Source organism: Diuraphis noxia, unplaced genomic scaffold (genome assembly GCF_037042655.1).
Source record: "Diuraphis noxia isolate RWA-SAM2 unplaced genomic scaffold, SU_Dnox_SAM2 contig0002, whole genome shotgun sequence".
NCBI classification, from domain to species: Eukaryota; Metazoa; Arthropoda; class Insecta; order Hemiptera; family Aphididae; genus Diuraphis; species Diuraphis noxia.
The window spans coordinates 68,332,422-68,355,305 of NW_028301712.1; the positions used below are offsets into that span (position 1 = coordinate 68,332,422).

Sequence of the window (22,884 nt, forward strand, 5' to 3'; positions counted from 1 at the left end):
CATATTTCGGAGCTTACCTAAAATATAAAACTTCAGGACCTTCAGGTGTCACTATAGCCTTAAAAGCACCAGGCCTCCGAGTAAATAAGACATGAATATATATTTATCTATGGTATTGAGTAATAAACTATAATATGTGAATCTATATATCTAAAATTATATAAACAAATTTTAGATTCTGAGCGGAGCGATGAATGTATTGATTTTACCATGATGTGTGTGTTTTTTTTTTTTTTTTGTGTCTGCCATCACGTTTTGGGGCAGTAAAAATGCTTCGATTTTTGACTTCAGTACCTCGTTCGATCAGAAAGTGAATCTAGTTGGTACTTTGGGGGGTAATACTATTCTAAATAATTGAGAAAAATTAAGGGAAAAACGGGAAATTTTACGCATACTCATTTTTCGACAAAATCGATTTTGGTTTTTGATGTAACTTTAAAACAAATGACCATAGATACATGAAATTTTCACCGAATGTTTATATAAATATATTCTATCCACCTGCAATTTTAAAAAATTTTCGACTTAAGTTGAACTATAAATAGGCATTTGAAATTTTCGATCATTATTAGTTTTTTTTTAAAATTAATATTGATAAAAATTTATTTGTTAGGCAGAAAAGCTTGAAAATTTAATACAAGGCTCTTAACATATTGTTACAATAGCAATTGAAAAATAAAAGGAATGCATAGTCACAATTTTTTTAAGCATTCAAAGTTTGAATTTTGACAAAATACGTAAAAATCACGAAAATTCACAAATTATTTTAAGCTAGAAATTTATAAAAAATTTTCTTTTTAAATCTAAGATTTAAAAATATAATAAAAGATTCCTTACAAGTTTTTCAATCTTTATCACAAATAAAAATTCCACCGGAAATTCAAATTAAATTTTTATGAGCATGAAATTTAAATTTTTACAACTTTGGATTTTCACTTTTAGCGATTTCCTTATTTTGGTGTAACTCTAAAAAAAATTACCGCAGATACTTTAAATTTTCACTGAATGTTTATATAGGCGTTTTATATATTTTATAAAATTTTCAAAATATTTAGATTTGTTTTGAGCTGTTTACTGACATTTTAATTTTTCAACTTTTTTAGTTTTTTTTTCTATAAATATCGATAAAAATTTATTTGTTCGGTAGAAAAGCTTGAAAATTTAATACAAGGCTTCTAACACATTGTAACAATAGAAGTTAAAAAATAATAAAAATTCGTAGGCACGATTTTTTTTTATAAGCATTTAAAGTTCAAATTTTGACTAAATACGTAAAAATTACGGCAATGTTCAAATTATCTTAGATAGAAATTCATAAAAGTTTTTCGTTTTAATTCTAAGATTTGAAAATTTAATACAAGGCTCCTAACATATTTTTACAATAGAAGTTGAAAAATAAAAGAAGTTCATAGTCACAATTTTTTTTTATAAGCATTCAAAGTTTGAATTTTTACAACATGTTATGTAAAAATCACTAAAATTCGTAAATTATTTTATGCTAGAAATTCATAAAAATTTTCCTTTTATATCTAAGATTTGAAAATTTTAATACAAGGCTCATAATATATTTTTACAATAAAAATTGAAAAATAAAAGAAATGCGTAGTCACAATTTTTTTTTTACAAGCATTCAAAGTTTGAATTTTGACAACATTATGTAAAAATCACGAAAATTCGCAAATTATTTCAAACTAGAAATTCATAAAAATTTTTCTTTTTAAATCTAAGATTTGAAAATTTTTAATAATCTATAATATATCCTAGACAGATAAACCGTCTTCGCTCAGAATCGTTTTTTGTATACAATGATATAATATCATTGGATTCAAATTTAATTCCATCCATTACAGTAACCCACTTGTAACCTACTGTAAAGCAGAGCGACATACACGACTTACCCGCTTTTTTAAATTGACTATAATGATAAGAAAAATAACCGATGATAAGGTTATAGTATCAGCATATTGATATTACCATAGAACAATGATATTACACAATTGTATATTTAATACATCCGCGTATCAGCAATACTGCACAGATATCAGTAGACAGTAATTCAGAATTAGATAAAATACTAAAATCGTTTTTGTTTACAATAAATAACAATCAATTTAGTATTTTGGTTATTAGTGTACCTATAATTCCTTAGTCCATGATAAAAATAACTATAGTCTATGATTCATTGTTTGAGATTTTATAGTAGGAAATAAGGTAAAATTATGATTTAATGTTGATTCAATTTGTTTTTAATTAAGACTTCAATGTTGTAGACAAAAATGGAAAAGTTTTTTGCTTACCAAAAAGATAGCAGGACACCATGCAAATATGGGAGGAAATGTTTCCAAACAAATAAAAATCATACGGATAAATATAAACATCCACCAACTAAAGTAAGATATATTATAAATTAATTTATTGTGTTTATATGTAGTATTTCTAATGAATGTAGATTTCCTCCTCATGTCTTTTCCCCTTTGATTTATTGGATGTTTCTCATCACGGGTTTGATGTTTGTAGGATGATATTAAAGTGGACACTAAAAAAATTACAAGGAAAAGAGATTCAAAAGGAAAAGTTAAATTGCCCGACAAAACTAATGGAGAATCATCAAACAGCAATCATAGGAATAATGAAGAAAGTCCCAATAATGGCGGTATGTGTGATCTTCAATTCTAACACTATATTTTCAAAATGATAATTGTTTGTAATTTTCGTTTAAAGTTGTAGGTATCTAACTCTCAGATAATTGTAAATTTAAAATTGCAAAACTGAAAATACATATTTTATATGATCTATTAATATATTATTCAATCCTGTAATTTGTTTATCAAATTTTTAATGTTTATAAAAAAATAAAATTCTAATGTAAAAAATTCAAAACTATGCATTAAGTAACACAACATTTATTAATATCTTAAAAGTTGATTTACTTTTATCCAAATCTATTCTAAAACATTCAAATTAGTTATAATTTTTATTTTTCATAGATGCAAATGATATGGAAGTTCCTGAACAACTTGAACAATCAATAAGCACTTCCAATCATGAACCTATTAGTATTATTTCTATAAGTAACCAACAAAACTCAACTGAATATGCTGTGCCATCAGCAAGACAACATTCTCAACAACAACAACAATTGTTATTGGTAAAAGAAAATAATACTCAGATAAATTACAATTTTGATGATTATAAATAACAATTTATAGTATTGAATATCAAAAGAAAATATTTTTTTAAATTATGTACCTATGAACCTGAATATGTCATTATTTTGTTCAAACTTTCTTTTTAAGGTTGGTTATTCAACCTGTTAATTAACTGAGAAATCAAATGATTTTTATACATTGTTGTTTTAAAAACACTTGACTGTAGAGAGTAGAATTTTTCTCCAAATGTTTATATTATTATTGCCTATGCATGGTATAATTTTCTAAATTTGTGACTCCTTTAGATCTATTTATAGATATTTTAAATTTTCAAATATTATAGTTTATTTTTCTATAAACATAAAAAGTTTTCACTGAGTCAGAAAATTTCAAGTTGTATCTAATTCTTGGTTCCTCTTTGATGTTATATAATGGTTGCCGCTTATATAGTGTTCAGCGGTTTTAAGGATCAGCCATTTAAATCATAAATTCAAGGAACAGTACTAATAGCCACTAACAGTGTATTTTTGCCACTTACTGTGTTTAGATTTTTGTTTATAGCGATTAGAAATAGAAATAATGAATCACATATCACCAACGTTTTTAAAAGAACCTAAATTTTATCTTATTTCAACTACGTATATATGTATTTATTTTGTATTTGTGCATGTTATATAGTCCATTTTTTATTAATTTTTTCAAAAAAAAATTATTTTCATGTTAATTTTTATCTGCTTAGAGTGATTAAAATACTCTTTTCCAAACTTGATCACTAAAATAAAAAAAAATAAATAAATAAACAGCAACCACTGTAATAAATCAAAAAAGATTAAAGATATATATGCATATCTTTTTTAAGCATAGTTATTTCAAATGTTGACAAAATCTATCAAAATTACCAAAATTTTCAAAATAGTTTGCAGTCAAAAATGTAAAAAATTATCAATTTTTATAGCTAAGGATTAAAAATTCAAAACAATATTAAATTTAATTAATTCAACCCACTGTATTATTAGTAGTAAAATAAATTACCCTTATAGCAATAATGTCGTAAACTCATAAAATAATTAGTAATATTGACTGAAAATTATTTTTCATATACAATTTTTATTTCATTGAATTCAAACTGAATACATCCTTACAGCGTCCCACACAATACCTAATATACAGCAGAGTGCCAAGTGGTACTCTCATGACACATATTTTTAAATTAAAAATTTATGAAATGTGGATTATGAATATTTTTAGACAAATAATACATTAGAAGATTGCAGTGTTGATGATGGTATTGTTCCATGTACACCAACATTATTTACACCTCGGCGTTTAGATGGAGAGACTGTTAGTTCACCTCATGTACCATCTAGCAATCAAGTACAAAGATTTACATTTGTCGGTGAATCTCAGCCATCTCATACTCCTGGTAATTTTTTTAAAATATTATACAACATAACAATTGTACAGGACGAGGTGGCCGAGTGATCTAACGCGTCGGCTGTGGCTCAGCCGGACCGGGTTCGATCCTCGACCATCGGGCGGCATTTTTCTCCGGGCAAGTCATGGTGTCCGGAGAACAAGTGCCGCCATCCTCCACTCCGGGGCATGGCAGAAACCTACGGGTGCCCCAATAGAAATTCTGCCAAACAGGCGTCCGAACTAGGCCTTCGGGCCTACTCCGCTATACGAAAAAAAAAAAATAACAATTTAACATAAAATACAGTTTTTGTATGAATGTTTACAATCTAATAAATTATTAATTTTCTGATGTTTTTATTTTTTTTTCTAGACTCAAATGATAGAGAACCAGATCCACCTGTACAAAATGTAACTGACTCTGACTATTTGAAAACAAAAATTTCCGAGCTATTCCTTGTAGATGAAATGCCAAAAGAGTTTTATGATCTTTGGAGTTTTTGTAAAAGGCAATGTTCTACTCATCCAGAAGGTTTAATATTAATCTTAACTGAAACTTTATTTTCCAAATTAAATTTAATAAATTACATAGTAAAGATATTATTTAAATATAGATGCATTATTATCGGTTGGATTGAAGTTAGTTGGACCTTATGATGTATTAGCAGGACATATGAATGGATTTAACACCAATGATATTGAGAAGACAGTTTTACATTGGCGTTATTACTTTGACCCTCCAGAATTTCAAGTATGTGATTTGTACTAAAATGTTCCTCAACTTATGAAAATAATTTTATATTGTATAATTTGGGGGTCTTCAACATTCTTAGGTAGCAAGTCACCTTTTATTTTTTATTTAAATAATAATAAAAAATACATTTATGCTTAAAATGCGTCTGCTGGCCTCAAATAAAGATAAGGCATGACGCGTGTTGAAAACCCATAGTGTATACGTCCTAGAACATACTATGTAGTGTAGTATTGTATTGTCTATTACCCAGTTACTTATGAATAACTTTTTATATTTTTTTTAGACAATTATAGCAAGTACTGATTCAGAATTTCATATTGGCTATTATAGAGATGTACCATTAGCATCACCTGTTTATGTTGTTTCTAATGATTCAAGCAAAAATTGTATTATTCAAATATTAGGAAAGAGTTTATTTCAGGCTTTAAGGTAAATTTCTATTAAACACTATATATTTTTTTTGTATATAACTTTTTCAATTTTTATTTCAGAAAGCACCTTCAAAGCATGGATAGTAGAGTAGCAAATAAACTTCAAAAAAATTTACTCGCTTATGAAAAACGAAAAGTTACTGAAATTTTAGAAGGTCGAAAATGTGATCCAGTGACAAAAACATTTCATAAAGCTGGAATTGTAGTTCCATATGATAGTAAAACTGATATTGGTTATCGACCTTTATCAGAATCTGAATGTATGTGTCTTAAATTCTTGTGTACTTTGTATTTTGTATAATTTACAGTATAATTTATTTAGATAATTTAAAAAAAATTCTTAAAAGTTACCAAGAAGCAAGCGAAAGTAAAAAAATGGAGGTAATGGAAAAATTGCAACCAATTATTAATTATGCCAATATAGCAAGTGACGAGTGTGACTTTGGTACTGGATTTGAACTAGGAATTGATTTTTTTTGTGATGGAAATCCTGATCTTCATCGTATTTGTAAACAACTATTGGTAACTGCTTACAATTTACTCAGACGACCTCAATTTGCCACTATTATTAAGGTAATTTGAATATTTAAAGGGTATAATAGTTAGATTAGAGTTTGAATGTTTATACTTATATAATTACTTGAATATGATGTATGCCAATATTCACAAAAAAAATTTTTCAGGCTCATCTCAACAACAGAAAAAAAGGTCCAAATATGAGCATATTATAAATGTATTAATTTATAATTTAAATTCTATTGTACTGTCAAGTTTTTATTCATATAATTAACATTTTATAACTGTTTATATAGTTTTTCTAATTTAAGTAACACAATAAAATAATACAAAAAATTATGTATTATTTAATTTTATAATAAGTTATTCAATTTTTTTTTTTTTTTAATTTTAATAATAAGTTAAATCTTGTGAAGAGTATTAATTTTATACGAATTTAGAATTATAATTTTTTAACATATTTGAACTATTTATTTTCTTGTGTTTATTTCAAAGTATTTGATATTAAAGGTAAAAATTTCAAGTTTAATCTACTATATCTACTCTACTATATGGACTATCAACTGTAATTTGAAGGTTTATGGCAATACAGAATCATAAGAAAAGGTAGATCTATCTATGGGCTGATATGCCTAGAAGGAAATCTCCCTATTTTACCAATGGAGCCTTTTTATATAGTTCAACAAGATGGCACTTAATGATAGAATAATATACATAAACATAAATTATGAAAATATTTTTCTTTCAACTATATTAATAAAGTCATCACAGAATTATGTTGTTAGTGTCAAAAATAATCTAAATGTAATTTGCGCCACATCTTGAAATTAATTTTGGTAGTTTGTGCCACGTTTTGGTACATTCATACATTTCAATATGAATATTTTAAATGTACATAAATTAATATACAAAATGAAGTTGTAGCCGTATGTATACAACTTCATTAAAGTATATTTGTATAAAATAGTTATATTACAGTTTATAAAATACTTACAAATTATAAATATATTATTTAAATATTACTATACACTAGCTGAACCTATGCATTTCATACCCCGTTAAAAATCCTACCTCTGATATATTAGATTCGTTTCCTGTGATTTTGCTAGCAGTATACTTTTAGATTATACATATAGATAGATAATGGTTAAAATATATTAAGTGATAATCTTACTACAGTATTAGCTTATCTTCTGCCCATAGGTCTGATATATTATCTCTGTACCAAATTTCATTGCAATTGGTTCAGCAATTTAGGAATACATAAGGGACTAACTGACAGAAATCTATTTTTATATATATTTCTGAAGCTTGTATTGCCATTTTATTTCGTGCTTGAGACGTATAACTATACTGATGGACATTTTTTGGGAAGCATAACTGTTTAGAAATGGAGTTATCATAACAAAAATACAAAAAACACATATAAGACGTAGAAATATTTACGGACTATGAAATACACAGTTATTCAACTGAAGTTATCAATAATTCGGGGATATATCTATAAGTATATATAAAAATGGAGACAAAAAATTCGATATTGCATCCGTTGAGAACGGCTGGGCCGATTTGGCTCAAATTTTTTTTAAATGATAGAGAATGTCGGGGAGCGGGTTTATAGCATAAATTATGGACCTAACTCTTGTGAGTTAGAGATTTAGAGGCTTGAAATCGATAAAAATCGAAAAAAAATATATATTTTTATATTCTGGTTGATATACATTTTTTATTATAGACACTTAGAACTTTAGAGTAAAATAATAATAATAATAGTTGGCACATTATTCATTTTATTTTGAAACATTATCGTTTTATATTATTTATGAATTTTTTCAATCAAAAGCGACTATTGTCTTTTGGAGAGAATTTTTATGCTTGTATCATGCCTCCTATGAGAAGAACAAACATTGGACGGCGTACACGTAATGCAAGAAACATTAATGAATTTAGACGTGCTCATAATACACAGGGCCGCGCTGCACAAACGCCGCCTCAAATTCGACAACATGTTAATATAAGAAGAAGAAGTTCAGATGTAGCCTTAAATCGCGCTGCTTTTGAATACGATTATAAGTATTATATTATATTATAAGCCTACGTGCACAACGACCAAGAATTCAGCGACAGCGAAATCGTTGCGAGAATGCAAAATCATCATTTGGGATGAATGCACGATGGCACCATAAACTAGCTTTGGAGGCAGTTGACCGAACGATGAAAGATTTACGAGGTAATTCGAAACGATTTGGTGGGGCAATGATATTGCTCTCCGGAGATTTTCGTCAAACACTTCCCGTCATTCCGAAATCTACTGCTGCCGATGAAATTAATGCATGCCTGAAATCGTCGTTTTTGTGGCGGCACGTCAAGAAGTTGAAATTGACGACGAACATGAGAGTTGCGTTGCAAAACGACCCATCGGCTGCTGAATTCTCGAGACAACTGCTGGCGCTTATGGTAATGGACACATTCCGATTGATGTTTTGACTGGATTAATATCGTTTCTGGCAAATTTTTGTGAGTTCACATCGTCGAAGGAAGAACTCATTACAAAAGTGTTCCCAAGCATTGAGGTCGATTATAACAATCTTGATTGGATGAGTGAACGGGCAATACTAGCAGCGAGGAATAAGGACGTCGATAGCTTGAATTTTACAATTCGGAGTAAAATTGCTGGAGAAATGCGTTCGTACAAATCCGTTGACAGCACGACCGGCGAAAACGAAGCGGTCAACTATCCGACAGAATTTTTGAACTCGCTTGATGCGCCAGGAACTCAACCGCATAATTTACAGGTAAAAGTGGGATCGATCATAATTATGTTGCGGAATCTAAATCCTCCTAAATTGTGTAATGGTACACGATTGTCCGTCAAGAAACTGATGAACAATGTAATACGCAATCAACGATCATCAAGGGCAATTTCAAAGGGGAGGAAGTCCTTATCCCACGAATTCCGATCATTCCAACAGATCTTCCATTTCAGTTTAAGCGGATTCAGTTTCCGGTTAGATTGGCTTTTGCGATGACAATCGATAAATCGCAAGGCCAATCGTTGGAAGTCTGTGGGATCAATTTGGAATTTCCATGTTTTTCGCACGGGCAGCTGTACGTTGCCAGTTCGCGTGTTGGAAAACCGCCATCGTTGTTTATTTTTGCACCAGAAAACAAAACGAAAAACATTGTTTATCAAAATGCAATATATTGATTTCTGTAACAATTCATTACAATGGAATACTTGAATTTTATTATCAATCTAGATTTTATTTGAAAGCGTTAAGTTCACCGGGTCAACTTAATTTAAAAAAAAAATTTAGGCAAAACAACGTTTGCCGGGTCAGCTAGTATTATATAATAATAATGAGTAACCATCACTAATAGCAACCGTTTATAAATAAACAAAATAGTAAAACTCAAAATAGGTATCTGTTTTAATTTTAAACACCTCACAGGGGCCTATCACTTTTAACTTGACCTATCTTCTGCCCATAGGTTTAATGTATCTCTGTACCCAATTTCGTCACGACCGGTCCCGACCTCTAGGAATGCATTAAAGACAAACAGACAGACAGTCAGAAATCCATGTTAGTATATACAAATAGATCGAAGAAAAATTAAAATATGTAGCTTAGATAATGTGGTTAATTTATAAAAATATAGATTAGGTAGGCTTAATACATTCGTGTCTGTGGAACCATACCCTTATAAAATGTCAACCCAGGACCTCGAGTTTGGTGACCGGAGCCGGCAGGCGAAGGGAGCCACTATACTTGAAAATTTTGTTATTTAACTGTTAATAATTTAAAAAAAAATCAAAAAGTAGTTTTTTGATGTTTTTTTCGTAGATACCACGTATTTTTGAAAAAATTAATGTTTTATAGTTTTTTTTTAATAACTTGCAAAATAATGATTTGCGAGAATTTTGGAATAAGACTTTTGTGTTCAGTGCTTTAAAACACACATTTTTTTTTTTTTTTGGGGGGGGGGGGGGAAATCGCGTGGGTACTAAACTGCATTTGTTCCCTATAATCCTTATCACAAAAGACTTGCACCGTGCACCGAAATCGGTACCCACTCATGACTCAAAGCCACAGGCCCCCGATTTTCACTTACATCTTGCATGTGACGGGACATGCATGCAATCCGCAATACGTGGATGCCATATCCCTCAAAGATTTGCATACAGTGATGATTGATAGCTAGACATTCGATTACAATTATTCGCATTTCCTAATTGCTTATACAGTCAAAACAGAACAGGGCATGCGACAGGACACGGTATTAGTGTATTACACTAGAAGAGGAAAGACCGCTTGACACTCAAAGTCACAGTTTTCGGTTTGCCTTAATTTCTTTTTGAATTTCCGGTGAAACGATTTTCGCTTGACCACCACGAAGGCGCCGGAGGTGGCTTCCACAATGCCCGGAATCGATTTGCACAAGCAGCTATAGTACCCTTATAAAATGTCAACCCAATCGGTTCAGCCGTTTAGAAGTTATGTGAAAAAGATAAGTACGGAAGGATAATTCATATAACTCGTTTTCTCGTATGATGTATGAATGAATCATTTTCCCGTGGTAAAAAGTAGCCTAGTTCATCAGGGTTAAGGGTTAATGTCAGCTTTTATTGGTAAAACTATTTTTCAAATCAGTCAGTAGTTTCGGAGCCTATTCAATATAAACAAATTAACAATCGATCAAATCTTTCCTCTTTATAATGTTAGTGTAGATGTAGATATATTTTTTTAACTGTCCAATTTTTATTGTTTTTATAATTATATGGCAACACGATATATATATATTATTTTTGTTTAACAACCCAAATGATTCATAATTCATATTTTGTAACGTTGTAAGTGGTGACTAGGTGAGGCGAGAAACTATAAACTGCTTATTGTCACAGTTGTTAATCATTATTTAAAAATATATAATAGTTATGTTTTTGGGATGGAACAAGATGGTAGTATTACGGTAATTTATCCCATATTTGTTGTCAACGAACTATTGATTGGTTATGTGAGTTGATGTCGAAATAGTCGAATTACTGATGGAAAATTATGGGTCATCTCATCGATTCCATTCCATTTTGTGTCGATAAATGTAAATGATTTTTCTAATATAATAATGATCAATGTTAATGTTATTATTATTATCTATCCATGACCGTGATAACGCGAGTTCATTTATCATGTTGTGATAGTGAGCACAATATTCCATTATTTCCATTTCCTTTTTAAGGTTATTACTGTTATTAGTTTATTACTTAATAAGATCGAAGCGGCAGCTAGGTATTAGTGAAAATTTTTTCGGCGACTGAATTTTGCAGGTCGTTGACTAATTGTATTTATAATTTTTTTTTAATCGATTTATTAGAAGTTTCATACATTTCGACCGTCATGTCTGTTTTAATTCAGTGCTCAAAGCACATACGCACAGCGTACAATTTAGGCCGCCATAGGATTAGCAACACATTAATATCAAATACGAATTCTCATATTTCCCAAAAAACATTTCCAGAAACCAACAATAATGGAAGTATTCCATATCGCAATACAAATATACTCCCAAATCGGTAAGTTTTGCTAGTTATTTTCAGCATATTATATGTGTTTAATTTTTTACTAAATTTTTTGTATACTTAGGTCATTTTTTTCATCAGCTATTCATCAAAACTCGTCACTTAACAAAATTGATGAATGTATTAAAAAACTTGATTTTGATTTAAGACGAATGGGACGTATTTCGAAGAGGGAAATTGAAGAGATTCTTAATGAAATTCAGATTTCTAGTGAGTTCTTCCTGGAGTTTTCACCTCAATAATATAATAATTCTTTAATCTTGTTTATTATTTATTTAGAAGCTGCCACTCCATCACAGTCATTAATGGTCCTTCGATGTTGTGGTAACTTCGTACCTGATGAATTGCCTGAAAATCGAACAATATTAGTTCAAAAAATATGGCAAGCTATAAATAAAATCGGTAAGAAATTATCTATTACAGTATTTATTACAAATGAGTTAGAATTTTATATTCATTTATTTATATTTTATTTTTAGGTGTTCCTCTGGATATAAGTCATTACAACACATTGCTGAAAGTATATTTGGAAAATAATTATGTATTCTCCCCAACTGAATTTTTGGAAAATTTGGAGAAAGCAGATATTACACCTAATCGTGTAACTTTTCAACATTTAATCACAGGATATTGCCAAAATGGTGATATTGCTGGGGCTAGTCGCATATTAGAATATATGCGTGATAAACAGCTACCAATCAACAAAATAGTTTTTAATGCTTTAGTCATGGGTCATTCACAAAATAGGTATTATTACTATTTGGTATACAGTATAACATACAATTATGCATTTTTTAATATATTATACATTTTTTTCCTATTTAAAGTATTTATATTTTGCTCACAATTAGCACTAAGGCATACTCAATTATTATACACATTTATGATTTGTAACTAATCCTAGTTCCTATTTTAGTGATATGGAGAGTGCTGTAGGTGTTTTAAATGTTATGAAAGAATCAAATCTAGAACCCACATCAGACACATATACATTATTAGCTTCAGGGTATGCTAAAAATGGTGATATTGGTAAATTAATAGATGTTTTGGACACCTGTGATAATAAGGAAATATATTTAAGTGACAAAGAATATCTAGATATCGTATATTCATTGGCAGTCAATGGTCATAGTGATAAAATCGATCAAGTAAGTGCATTTTAAATTTTTTTATTTCATTATTAAATATTTTGTTATCAATTATAGATATTGGCTAGAATTCCAAAAACCTCTGGATATAATCAAGATGCTATTAATTGTATTTATAAATTAGTCACTTGTGGCCATGAAGAAATTGCATTTAAAATATTCGATACAATGACAAAACCATTAAAGGCTGATGGAACTTCTCCACCAATTGGCCGTTTCTTGATTGGACATCTTACAAAAGTTAATAGTGTAAGGGCAGTTTTAATATTTGAATTCTATACATTTGTTAATTCTTTTGAATTTTATTCATATTTATTATTAACTTATCACTGATTACATATATTTTATGTATTATGTATGGTCACAGAATAAGTAATTAATGAAAGAGATAAACTGAAAAATTCAAAAATCTATTAAATTTTTATTGAAACTAGTCTATTCACTAATTTACAATAATTTAAATTTTCTTTCAGAATTTACCATAAAGGGTGATTCACCAACCATGTTCCCCATTTTTTTTTTAACAATACAATTATTCAAAATCTGATTTTTGTATTTTTAAATGTACTTAAAGTACATATTATTTTAAAACTTGAGAGTTTTTATACTATAGAAGTGTCCTTAAGAGATATGCAAACCTCTGTTTTAGTAATGTAAACACTTTTTTCTCTCTACTAAAAATTATTTAGGTGATCATTTTTCTGTAAATTTTGTTTTTTTAGGGTTAGGGCTTCAACAACTGAGGTCATTAACCTGGGGAACTGTAGGGGAAGGTATTGTAGGTTTTAACACGTGGGTTTTTGGAAAAATTTTGAATGGGTACCCGTAGGTTTTGGCCATGCGCGGTGGGGGGCAGTGGCGACCTCTCTCTCCAGACACCGCAAAATGCCCAAAGAGCAATGCCGCCCGTGACTGAGATTCGAACCGGCGACTGCGTGCGTCGCAACTGACGCCTCAGTCCGCTCGGCCACTCCACCCCCCTTTTCTGTAAATATTGATATATTAAGATCTAAATTTTAATGATTAGTTTTTGAGTTAGGTATTTAAGTTGATGTATAAGAATAATTAGTGAAAGGTATGGGAGTAATGTAGATCTGAAAATGTTTGTAATATATTGAACTTCCAACATTTATAATTTCTAAAATTGGTCCATGTACAATATATACTTGATACAATATTGCATAATACTTATTATGTTTTATAATTTTGTGAAAATATTTTTAGCTTTATTCTTATAGACATGTTTAGAACCGAAACTTTGTTTTTGAACGACTCAAATTTTAATACATTTATTATTAAAGGAAAAAATAGTGGTAAGCATGCTTTGTGAATCAACCTTTATACATTTTTGTCATTTTATTTTTTCAATTCAGTCAATTGAATGTTAAAATTATGGGAATTATTTTTATAATGACATTATCAGTTTGCCAACAGGTGTAGAAAATCTGTCCCCCAAAAACCCATGTTATAAAATAGTATTAGTGTTATATTGAAATTTATTTTTTTAGTCTTTGGATAATGTTATTGGGTTTTGCAAGAAGTTAGTATCTGAAGGGTCAAATTCTAAAGCATTTGAAATTGCAACTGAAATGGCATTGAAAAATGGGTCAGTTGATATAGCATTAGGCATGTTTGAGTATTTGAAAGAAAATGGGCAACCTATTAGACAACATTACTTTTGGCCAATTTTAGTTGCTAAAGATAAACAAAATGATTTGCAAGGTAATTACTATTTTGTGTTAAATATTAATTTTAGTAAAATATGTTATAAAAGCATGATTTAAGTTATTTTATTCAATTGTTTTATTGTAGGATTAAAAAATGTGCTGAGTATTATGGTTAACAAGTATGAATTAAACCCTAATATCGATACCCTTCGGTATTATGTTTTACCAACAATGTTTAAAAATAATTTGGATGGAACAAAAATCATCAATGAGTTGCAATTGTTGGGTATACCTTCAGGCACTACTACACATTCATTAGTGTTGTATTTACTGTCTGAAAAAAAGATTCGTTTAGCGGCAGACATTGGTAATATCTGAATAGATTTAAATATAAAATATAATAATGTATACTAATAACTTTTTCATTTTTTTTTTTTTTAACAGCTGCTACTAGCCGTGCTTTCTATGTTCCTTCTTTAATTCGCCGTCCTTTAGTTAATGCATTTTTAGCTGGTAATGATATAACATCATTAATTATATTACTCCAACAAATTTGCAATGGATTTTCGCGATACTCTCTTGTAACTGCCCCTGAATTGTCAAAACAAGACAAATTTGATAAAAACTCGATTCATACAGAAGACCAAATCACTGAAATGCGAGAATTCATCAGTCAAGTTCTAATTGACCTTGTGCGAAGTTTAAAACAGACTTCAGGAGTTGTGGAAATTGTTCATGAATTATTAGAAGTAAATTATTAAATTATTATTTACTAAATATATAAATATTCAGTTATTCAAATGTAATAATAATAAATTTAATTTTTATAAAAAAAAACTAGAACATGTATGGAAAAGGCTTGGGAATTAATTCTTATGCATCAGAACAAGTACAAAATCTTCTACAAGGAAAATTAACATTTGAAATAACAAGTTTATTAGAAAATTTAACAGATTCTAATTTAGTGCTTAAAGCTGAATTGAGTGCCAAGCCAGGAGGTTATACATTATCTAATGTAGTATGTGTTATTAAATTTTAAGTTTCTGTTAAATTAACTAAACATATTTAAATAAATTAAAATGGTTGATATTTTCAATTTAAAAAATTTATTTTTTATTCTAGGATGAAAGTACATTGGAAAACATCATTAGCAAAGCAGAAGCCTCTGGTGAAGCTAAAAACGGAACTAAAAGACAATTATTAAATTTGTATTGTAAAAATAACAATTTTGAAAAAGCTTCTGCATTTAAAGATGTAAAAATTCATTTATAATTAAGAAATAGTTGTATTTTTATTATATTTTCATTGTTTATTTTAATTTCTAAATTCATTTTATGTATAGAAATTAATAGCTGAAGGATTTAGTATACCACCTGGATCAATGGTTTTACTTATTGATATGTACTTAAATCACAATAAACTGGACGAAGCAAAACAAATTTTACATGAATTAAAAACTAATAGTTCTGAATTTACCTTAGACAAATTTAAGGTTGTTAAAATGGCGGAATTGATAGCTAAAACTGATGGTATTGAAAGTAAGTATCTATTTGCTTGTGATTTAAATTAAAAGTTTGTATTCTGAATTTTGTTTATCAATTAAAATAACATGGTATGTTTATTGATTTAGACGCTATAGATTTTCTATCTTCACTTAAACAATTTGATGATAATACTGAGTTTACATCATTTCAACATGCCAATCTTTGTTGGAAATTATTAAATACTGTTGCTGAAAGTGGCAATGTAGAAAATCTTCAAAAAATATTTGATTTACTTATCAAGAATAACTACATTACTGTTTCAAATATACTTTTAGGACCATTAATCAAAGTTCATATTGTCAAGTAATAAGTTATATTGTACTATTTTAAGATGATTTTAATTTAAAATTGTACTATTTTTTTGTGTTTAGCAACGATATTAAAGGAGCTCTGGATAAATTTGAATGGTGTTGCAAGACATACAGATGTACTCCATGGAAAAACGAATTAGCTTTAAAGTTTATTCAAGCAGAAGATGCTATTTCCTTACAAGTGTTAACTGACTTAAGTACTACTGTACATGGTGAAGTAAATTCTCTGTATGATCTTATGTTTGCATTTATTGAATGTGGGCGTGTCAAACAAGCCCGTAAAATTTTGGAAGTAAGTGAAAAGTTAAATCTTTTATATTCCAAGTTGATTATTGTGGTTCAAGTTAAATATTTATTTATAAGGATTTTAGTACCTTATAAATTAACATCAAACATTACCTAACTGCAAATAAAAATCTGATATCATTTTTTACATCTTATGTATTGTTCGATCTTAATTAAAAAACTCTTGTACACTTTTTAAATATTTGTATATAAATTGAATGCGTCTTCTTTTTGATACTTCGACATTTTATCTTATTTAAATAAAATATCTACCAATACTAATTTGAAGTAATTTCTTTTGATTTAAAATTTTGATAGTTTTTATACTACATTATATTTAAAAAAAATTCTTAATAAACATGAATGTTAATTTTTATTTTTAGACCCCAGGTTTACGAACTAGACAAGATCGTATTAATTCAGCTTGTGCCAAATATGGATTGGATAATGATGAAAAATCCCTCATTCGTTTACTAGAAGTTACAAAAAACATTGGTCAATTTGACAGGACTAATATATTTAATGAACTCCTCCAGTTATACAGTAAAGTTCCTTGATTATTATAAATTTCCGTCCATAATGATATTAACAAGTTTTATTAATTATATTTGTCTTAGGTAAAAATAATAGAGTAGAAGAAGCAATGGCTCTTTGGACTCAAATGCAAGAAGAAGATTGCCAACCATCAGAAAATTTCATGTGGTCTTTAAGCCAGCTTTTAAAGAAAAATGAACTCGAAGTTCCATTTACAGTTAAGAAACCAAAACAAAATGTTTCAGTTGTCCCTAGTGATGTTAACAAAACTTTATCTACTGATCTTGAGTCATGTATCAATAGTAATAACATCACTCAAGCTCTTGCGTTACGTAAAACTTTACGATCCAAAGGATATAATATTAACTCCTCACTTGAATCTAAAATTATTGAGTTGTTAACTCGTGAAAAAAAATTGAATGAAGCATTTGAAATTGCTAAAGACATGTTGGAAAATAATAGACCAATAACAAAAAGTATATTAAATTTTTTGGTAAAAAATCTTTCAGCAGCTGGCCACACAAGAAGTTTAGAATATCTTAATGAAAAAGTTACCAAGGTACAATAATTTTACTTAATATGTATCATTGTACTAATACTGGTCTCAATCACTAATACTAATTTAACAGTATTGAGTTATCAAAACAATCATTAACCCTTGCACTGCTACTAACATACTTTTACATTCCTGTATATTATATTATCATTTGCTGGTAATCATACTATTTTAGCAAACCTGGGCTCACATTATTTTAAACTTAATAATTAGATCATAAAAATCTAAAATTTAAAAATAAAAATAAAATCTTTTTATTTTATGCAGCATACTCAGGTTGCATAAATGGTGCATAAATAGTGTAGCAGTGCAAAGAATAACATATACTTATGTTTTAGTGCTAAGTCAATTTTGTTGAGTTATTAAGATTTTACGGTTTCTGATCAATGTAATCTATGTCAATAAAATCAATTAATTTTTTTTAAGGTTATGAGCAGTAAATTGAATTTGAACAACAAAATATTTAATGCTTATCAAGCAAATGGTAATGTTAATGACTTATTAGTTCGTTTGGAAACTGATATCGATGAAAGATTAAATGATACAAATAAATTATCTGAATTCATAAAGAATGTGCCAGGTGGTAATTTAGTGAGCATCTTAAATAAAGACTCATCTTTCATACCAATAAGTTAGTATAATTTATTAAGAACTAATTATTATTTTATAAGTATGTAAATATATATTTATATACATTTTATGATTTCAATTATTTCAATTAATATGATTTGTATGTAATTATATTTTTTTAGTTGAAAGATTACACACCAAAATCTCACCACATGGTTATAAAGTGTTTGCAAATAGTTTGTGGTCTCATTTCATGTTGAATAAAATGTTTGATGAGGCTTCTAACATCGCCAAAGAATTAGAAAATGAAAAGTTTATTCAGTATCGACAATTACTAGCTGATATTCGGAATAACAACAATATTGAGTTGGGCTATAAGCTCTTAGAGGTTATACCAACTTTTAAGGAAGTCAATCAGAATGCAAACCTAGGGTTAATTTATAGTGCTATAATTGATTCTTATGGTTAGTTAAAAAAAAAATAAAAGTATTTAAATTTCATAATTTAGTTGACTGTTAAATGTTCCGATCTAGTTAATCAAAACAACGTCATTGAAGCTAGCCAAGTATTGGATAAGGCTTTAGAAAAAATTACACTTGCAGATATAAACAAATCGGCTGTATTAAGAATTAAAAAAAATTTTGATTCCCTGGGAGAAAAATTTAAATACGACACAGATATTTTAGAAAAGGTGAGTGATATTTTATTATTTTAGAAGAGTATTAATATTATGATGTAATAATTATAAGCTGTAATTTCAAGAGTAAGATTACTAAATTTTGTATCTATTTCTTTAAAATTTTTTCAAATATATTTTGATATTATTCATATTTAATAATTTATACACATACATTAAAACATTTCAGTCCTAATATTTCTGATAGCCGACGCCTTTTAGTTTTTAGTATAATATATAAATACTATAAACAAAACATTGAAATGCCGCAACGTTTGTTTTTTCACAGAAAAACTTCAAGAGTTCAAATATTCATAGTGACGATTCTAGTGATTCATCTGATGATGAAAAAGTAGCTAAAGTCTAAACAAAATATTTTAAGTGTTTACAAAGTAGTATATTCCTTCATTATAAATTGTGTTATTGTATTTTTTGTCATGTAAATATATTTTAACTAATTAAAAGTCCTAAATTGTTTTATTTTGACTTAAATAAAAATTTCCATTAAAAAAAAAAAAGAATTTTGAATTATTTCATTTGAATTAATTAAGCAATCAGTTAGAAATTATGATAAATATATTGAGTATATATTTAAATTACTTTTATTTCTCCGAGTCAACTTGGGTTTTATTGTGGTCGAAAAATGACTACTATACTAGTGGAATAAACTATTTTCATCATTCATCAAAGATAGATTTAAGCATAGTGGTCAGGTTGGTGTTATATTCACAGATATTTCAAAAGTTTTTGATTTAGTAAATCATTCCGTGTCAGTTGACATCTTCGACTAATTATGTGAACACTTTTGGTTAAAATCCTGCTTAACCGATAGGTATATATCAACTTGTACCTTTATTTGATCCTTGAACATCTTCTTGAGTATTACTTCTCGGCGTACCACACATTTTTCTACACTACTGTTTGATATTTTAATCAATACTTTTTGCCAGTCACTTGACTGTTAATTACTTTTGTTTGCTGAAGGTGTACAAATATTTCATTGCATTAAATCTAAAAATGATGGTATTCTTTCTATTACAATAATCGTGAAATAAGCATTAAGTAGGTGAAAAAAAGTTGAATCGACTATACCTATATACTCATTTGAAATGTTACTTATGTAATTTTCCAGACATCAGTTAAAAAAAAAAAAATGTGATGGTTCTTTCCACTTTTGGTGACATAATATATTGGCATATTGTACCGAGTAAATTAGATTGAGGATCTAGGTGGTTTTATTTTAGCACTAATATTATGGGTGTGTTAATGTTTGCCAAAAATAAATTCCATATATTTAACAGTTTATTACTTAAATATTATTTGTTACAAATCATGTTACAATAGTTGTTGTCATTAACTTGTAGTAAGTCGATATCGACGTAGAATGATATGTACCATACCTACATGTTTCCCGGAGAATGTGGTTACTTCACGTATACCGCGGCGCCAGATCCGACGAATTCGTCTCATCGAATATTTGTGTGCTTTATCAGCCCACTCAAACTTAAAATCAACAACACCTACAATCTTAGACTATGGTCTGTGCGAGTCCAACACTTAGACTCCATTTTCAATTTAACTCTGAACATGTTTTCGGTCAACAGCTTCATGACTTAACGACCCACCGAGTCTGGCTATCATTGAATTGGCTCCCAATTTTGGGTAAATATAAATTAGATCCTTGAATTGGCTCCTGAAAAATGTATATTTGAATTGGCTCCTTAAATTGTAAAATATTATTTTTTAACCAGGGGTTCTCATATTATAGGCATTTAATTTTACGACGTAAAATCCAATTAATATATTCAACTTTCTAAATATATCATATATCGTATTCAATCTGATACAAAAATTATTATAAGGAGTTCCAATACAACAAAACCACACAGAAAAGAAATTAGAGATAAAATAAAATTTTTAGAAAATGAAATTAGTAAACACTAAATATGATACTGGTGTAGATTCGAGGTTTCAATACATAAAAATATTGACTAATAAGTATATGCCCCCAAAAATTGTCTAATATAATATTTTTATTTAACTTATTAATTTGTATGTATATACATTTTATTATTTTTCGTTATCCTGTACCGTTTCTTATTAATGTATCTTTAGTTTTAATTGTCAAGCTGTAATAATTTTATATTGAGAGCTTTAAAAATAAAAAAAATAAAAAAAATAAAAAAAATAAATTTTATGATGACACACTTAGCTAAAATACTGTCTGTTAATTTAATTTTTGATTTATATAATATACATAAATTTTATAATGACGCACTTAGGTAAATTATTGTCTATTTTTAAAATTTTAAAATTTAATTTTGTGTAACGATGTAAAATATACGAATTACGAATTATACGTACTTTAAATTATTAACATTTTGGCAACCAATACATTTTTGAAAAAAAAAACGGTAGGGAGCCAATTAAACAGTAAATGGGAGCCAATTCAAAGGTACTTGTAAGGGTAAAATATTGACTACCTGTATTGGGGAGCTAATTCAATTGCCCCGCCGAGTCTTACTCCGCAATTCAACGGGTCAATCCGGTCCTGCACATACGACATGTGCTAAGGGTTGAGGATTTTTCATTTTTTTTTATTGTTGCTGGTTACGATTTGTTTCGGGTTGTGTGCAACTACGTTTCCTCGGTGAACGAAATGATGAAGAACTAAAATGTAATAAATTATGGACAGCTGTTGCTATTTTGCATATACGATACGCCGGATAACAATTAATGTTTTCGCGAATAATTTAAAACAATATATTATGTTATTATCAAGCCTCTTCCGATTAAGACCTTCTGCGGGGGACCAGAGATAGATATATCCATATATCTGATATAGATATTTTTCTAAAGAAAAAGTGAAAGACAACAGGAGAGACTGCTGCTTACCTCTCTCCCCCTCACCGTGCACAAGTCTGTGTAGACTGTAAGCCTTATATACTATTATCTGACAAGAAATAAGTGAAGGTAAAGCGTACAGCTATACATCGCACGTTTTGTTTACTCGTTTACTCGATATGTATCATGATGATAGTGCGGGAAATCACTGTTTGTAGGGTAACCTATATATTATAATATTATTGTAAATAATGGATTCCTAGCCACACCGGAATAGTGGGAACCGAAAGAGTAGACATGATGGTGAAACAAGCAACCAGTGATCAAACCATTGAAATATTAAATTTTCTTTCCAAAGATGACCTTAAAAGAGAAGCTAAAATTATCAAAACAAACTTATGGCATAAGGAATGGAATTTACTGAGGGACAAGAAATTAAGAGAAACTACACCCATCATCAATAGACGGATTAACCCAATAACTCTAACAAGATAAAAAGACGTAATTTTAACCCATTTTAGGATTGGACATATCTGGTATATCTACCCACAAACTCCTCACGGATAAAACACAGACCTAGAACCATACATCAATTGTGGATCCGAAATCTCCATCAAACATTTTCTATTAGAATGTCGCCAATTTAATAAAGAAAGAGGCAAATACAAATTTCCAAATAATATCTCCGAATGCCTCAACAATGAACCTCTAAACATCAACAACATATTCAGATTTATAAGACACAAGTCACAAATTTATACAAAGCCTTATACCAAAAAACCTATTTTTTATTTTGTTTTTTTTCTTATCTCTCTTCTGTATATCTGTTTATTTCTATTTATTAATCATGATTGTTACTTATTTCATTAATAAATACTCCGAGTCAAAAAAAAAAAAAAATTATAAAC

The 22,884-nt window shown here is 28.7% G+C and overlaps 3 protein-coding genes across 3 annotated transcripts; all 3 read left to right on the forward strand.

The window, feature by feature from the left end:
• The first annotated feature begins 2,056 nt into the window (after nucleotides 1–2,056).
• Nucleotides 2,057–6,792, forward strand: Hpf1 (Histone PARylation factor 1). Its single transcript, XM_089221069.1, has 11 exons — nucleotides 2,057–2,211; nucleotides 2,271–2,390; nucleotides 2,518–2,653; nucleotides 2,988–3,148; nucleotides 4,398–4,572; nucleotides 4,936–5,094; nucleotides 5,177–5,313; nucleotides 5,600–5,745; nucleotides 5,808–6,007; nucleotides 6,070–6,320; nucleotides 6,431–6,792. Exons 2-11 carry the CDS (start codon nucleotides 2,277–2,279, stop codon nucleotides 6,476–6,478), a joined length of 1,527 nt encoding a protein of 508 aa, XP_089077195.1. The 5' UTR covers nucleotides 2,057–2,211; nucleotides 2,271–2,276; the 3' UTR covers nucleotides 6,479–6,792.
• Nucleotides 6,793–8,426: 1,634 nt separating this feature from the next.
• On the forward strand, nucleotides 8,427–9,292 carry LOC149058841 (uncharacterized). Its single transcript, XM_089218483.1, has 2 exons — nucleotides 8,427–8,720; nucleotides 8,801–9,292. Exons 1-2 carry the CDS (start codon nucleotides 8,427–8,429, stop codon nucleotides 9,290–9,292), a joined length of 786 nt encoding a protein of 261 aa, XP_089074609.1.
• A 2,218-nt stretch (nucleotides 9,293–11,510) lies between these two features.
• LOC107166282 (leucine-rich PPR motif-containing protein, mitochondrial-like) lies at nucleotides 11,511–19,604 on the forward strand. The gene is made up of 20 exons (XM_015514880.2): nucleotides 11,511–11,835; nucleotides 11,906–12,051; nucleotides 12,121–12,243; nucleotides 12,321–12,588; nucleotides 12,758–12,989; nucleotides 13,047–13,238; nucleotides 14,498–14,711; nucleotides 14,802–15,023; nucleotides 15,101–15,405; nucleotides 15,498–15,674; nucleotides 15,779–15,910; nucleotides 15,999–16,194; nucleotides 16,287–16,503; nucleotides 16,572–16,803; nucleotides 17,180–17,339; nucleotides 17,414–17,889; nucleotides 18,313–18,517; nucleotides 18,639–18,920; nucleotides 18,990–19,147; nucleotides 19,422–19,604. Exons 1-20 carry the CDS (start codon nucleotides 11,660–11,662, stop codon nucleotides 19,497–19,499), a joined length of 4,191 nt encoding a protein of 1,396 aa, XP_015370366.2. The 5' UTR covers nucleotides 11,511–11,659; the 3' UTR covers nucleotides 19,500–19,604.
• Nucleotides 19,605–22,884: the final 3,280 nt, after the last annotated feature.

Excerpts from the sequence above, each read along its gene's own strand:
- LOC107166282 (XM_015514880.2), top strand. The coding sequence starts at position 11,660 with ATGTCTGTTTTAATTCAGTGCTCAAAGCACATACGCACAGCGTACAAT. Across the intron at positions 12,244-12,320 it reads GCAAGCTATAAATAAAATCG|GTGTTCCTCTGGATATAAGT; the intron begins GTAAGAAATTAT and ends TTTTATTTTTAG. Across the intron at positions 14,712-14,801 it reads TAAACAAAATGATTTGCAAG|GATTAAAAAATGTGCTGAGT; the intron begins GTAATTACTATT and ends GTTTTATTGTAG.
- LOC149058841 (XM_089218483.1), top strand. The coding sequence starts at position 8,427 with ATGAATGCACGATGGCACCATAAACTAGCTTTGGAGGCAGTTGACCGA. Across the intron at positions 8,721-8,800 it reads GACAACTGCTGGCGCTTATG|GAAGAACTCATTACAAAAGT; the intron begins GTAATGGACACA and ends ACATCGTCGAAG.
- Hpf1 (XM_089221069.1), top strand. The coding sequence starts at position 2,277 with ATGGAAAAGTTTTTTGCTTACCAAAAAGATAGCAGGACACCATGCAAA. Across the intron at positions 2,654-2,987 it reads AGAAAGTCCCAATAATGGCG|ATGCAAATGATATGGAAGTT; the intron begins GTATGTGTGATC and ends TATTTTTCATAG. Across the intron at positions 6,008-6,069 it reads ACCTTTATCAGAATCTGAAT|ATAATTTAAAAAAAATTCTT; the intron begins GTATGTGTCTTA and ends TAATTTATTTAG.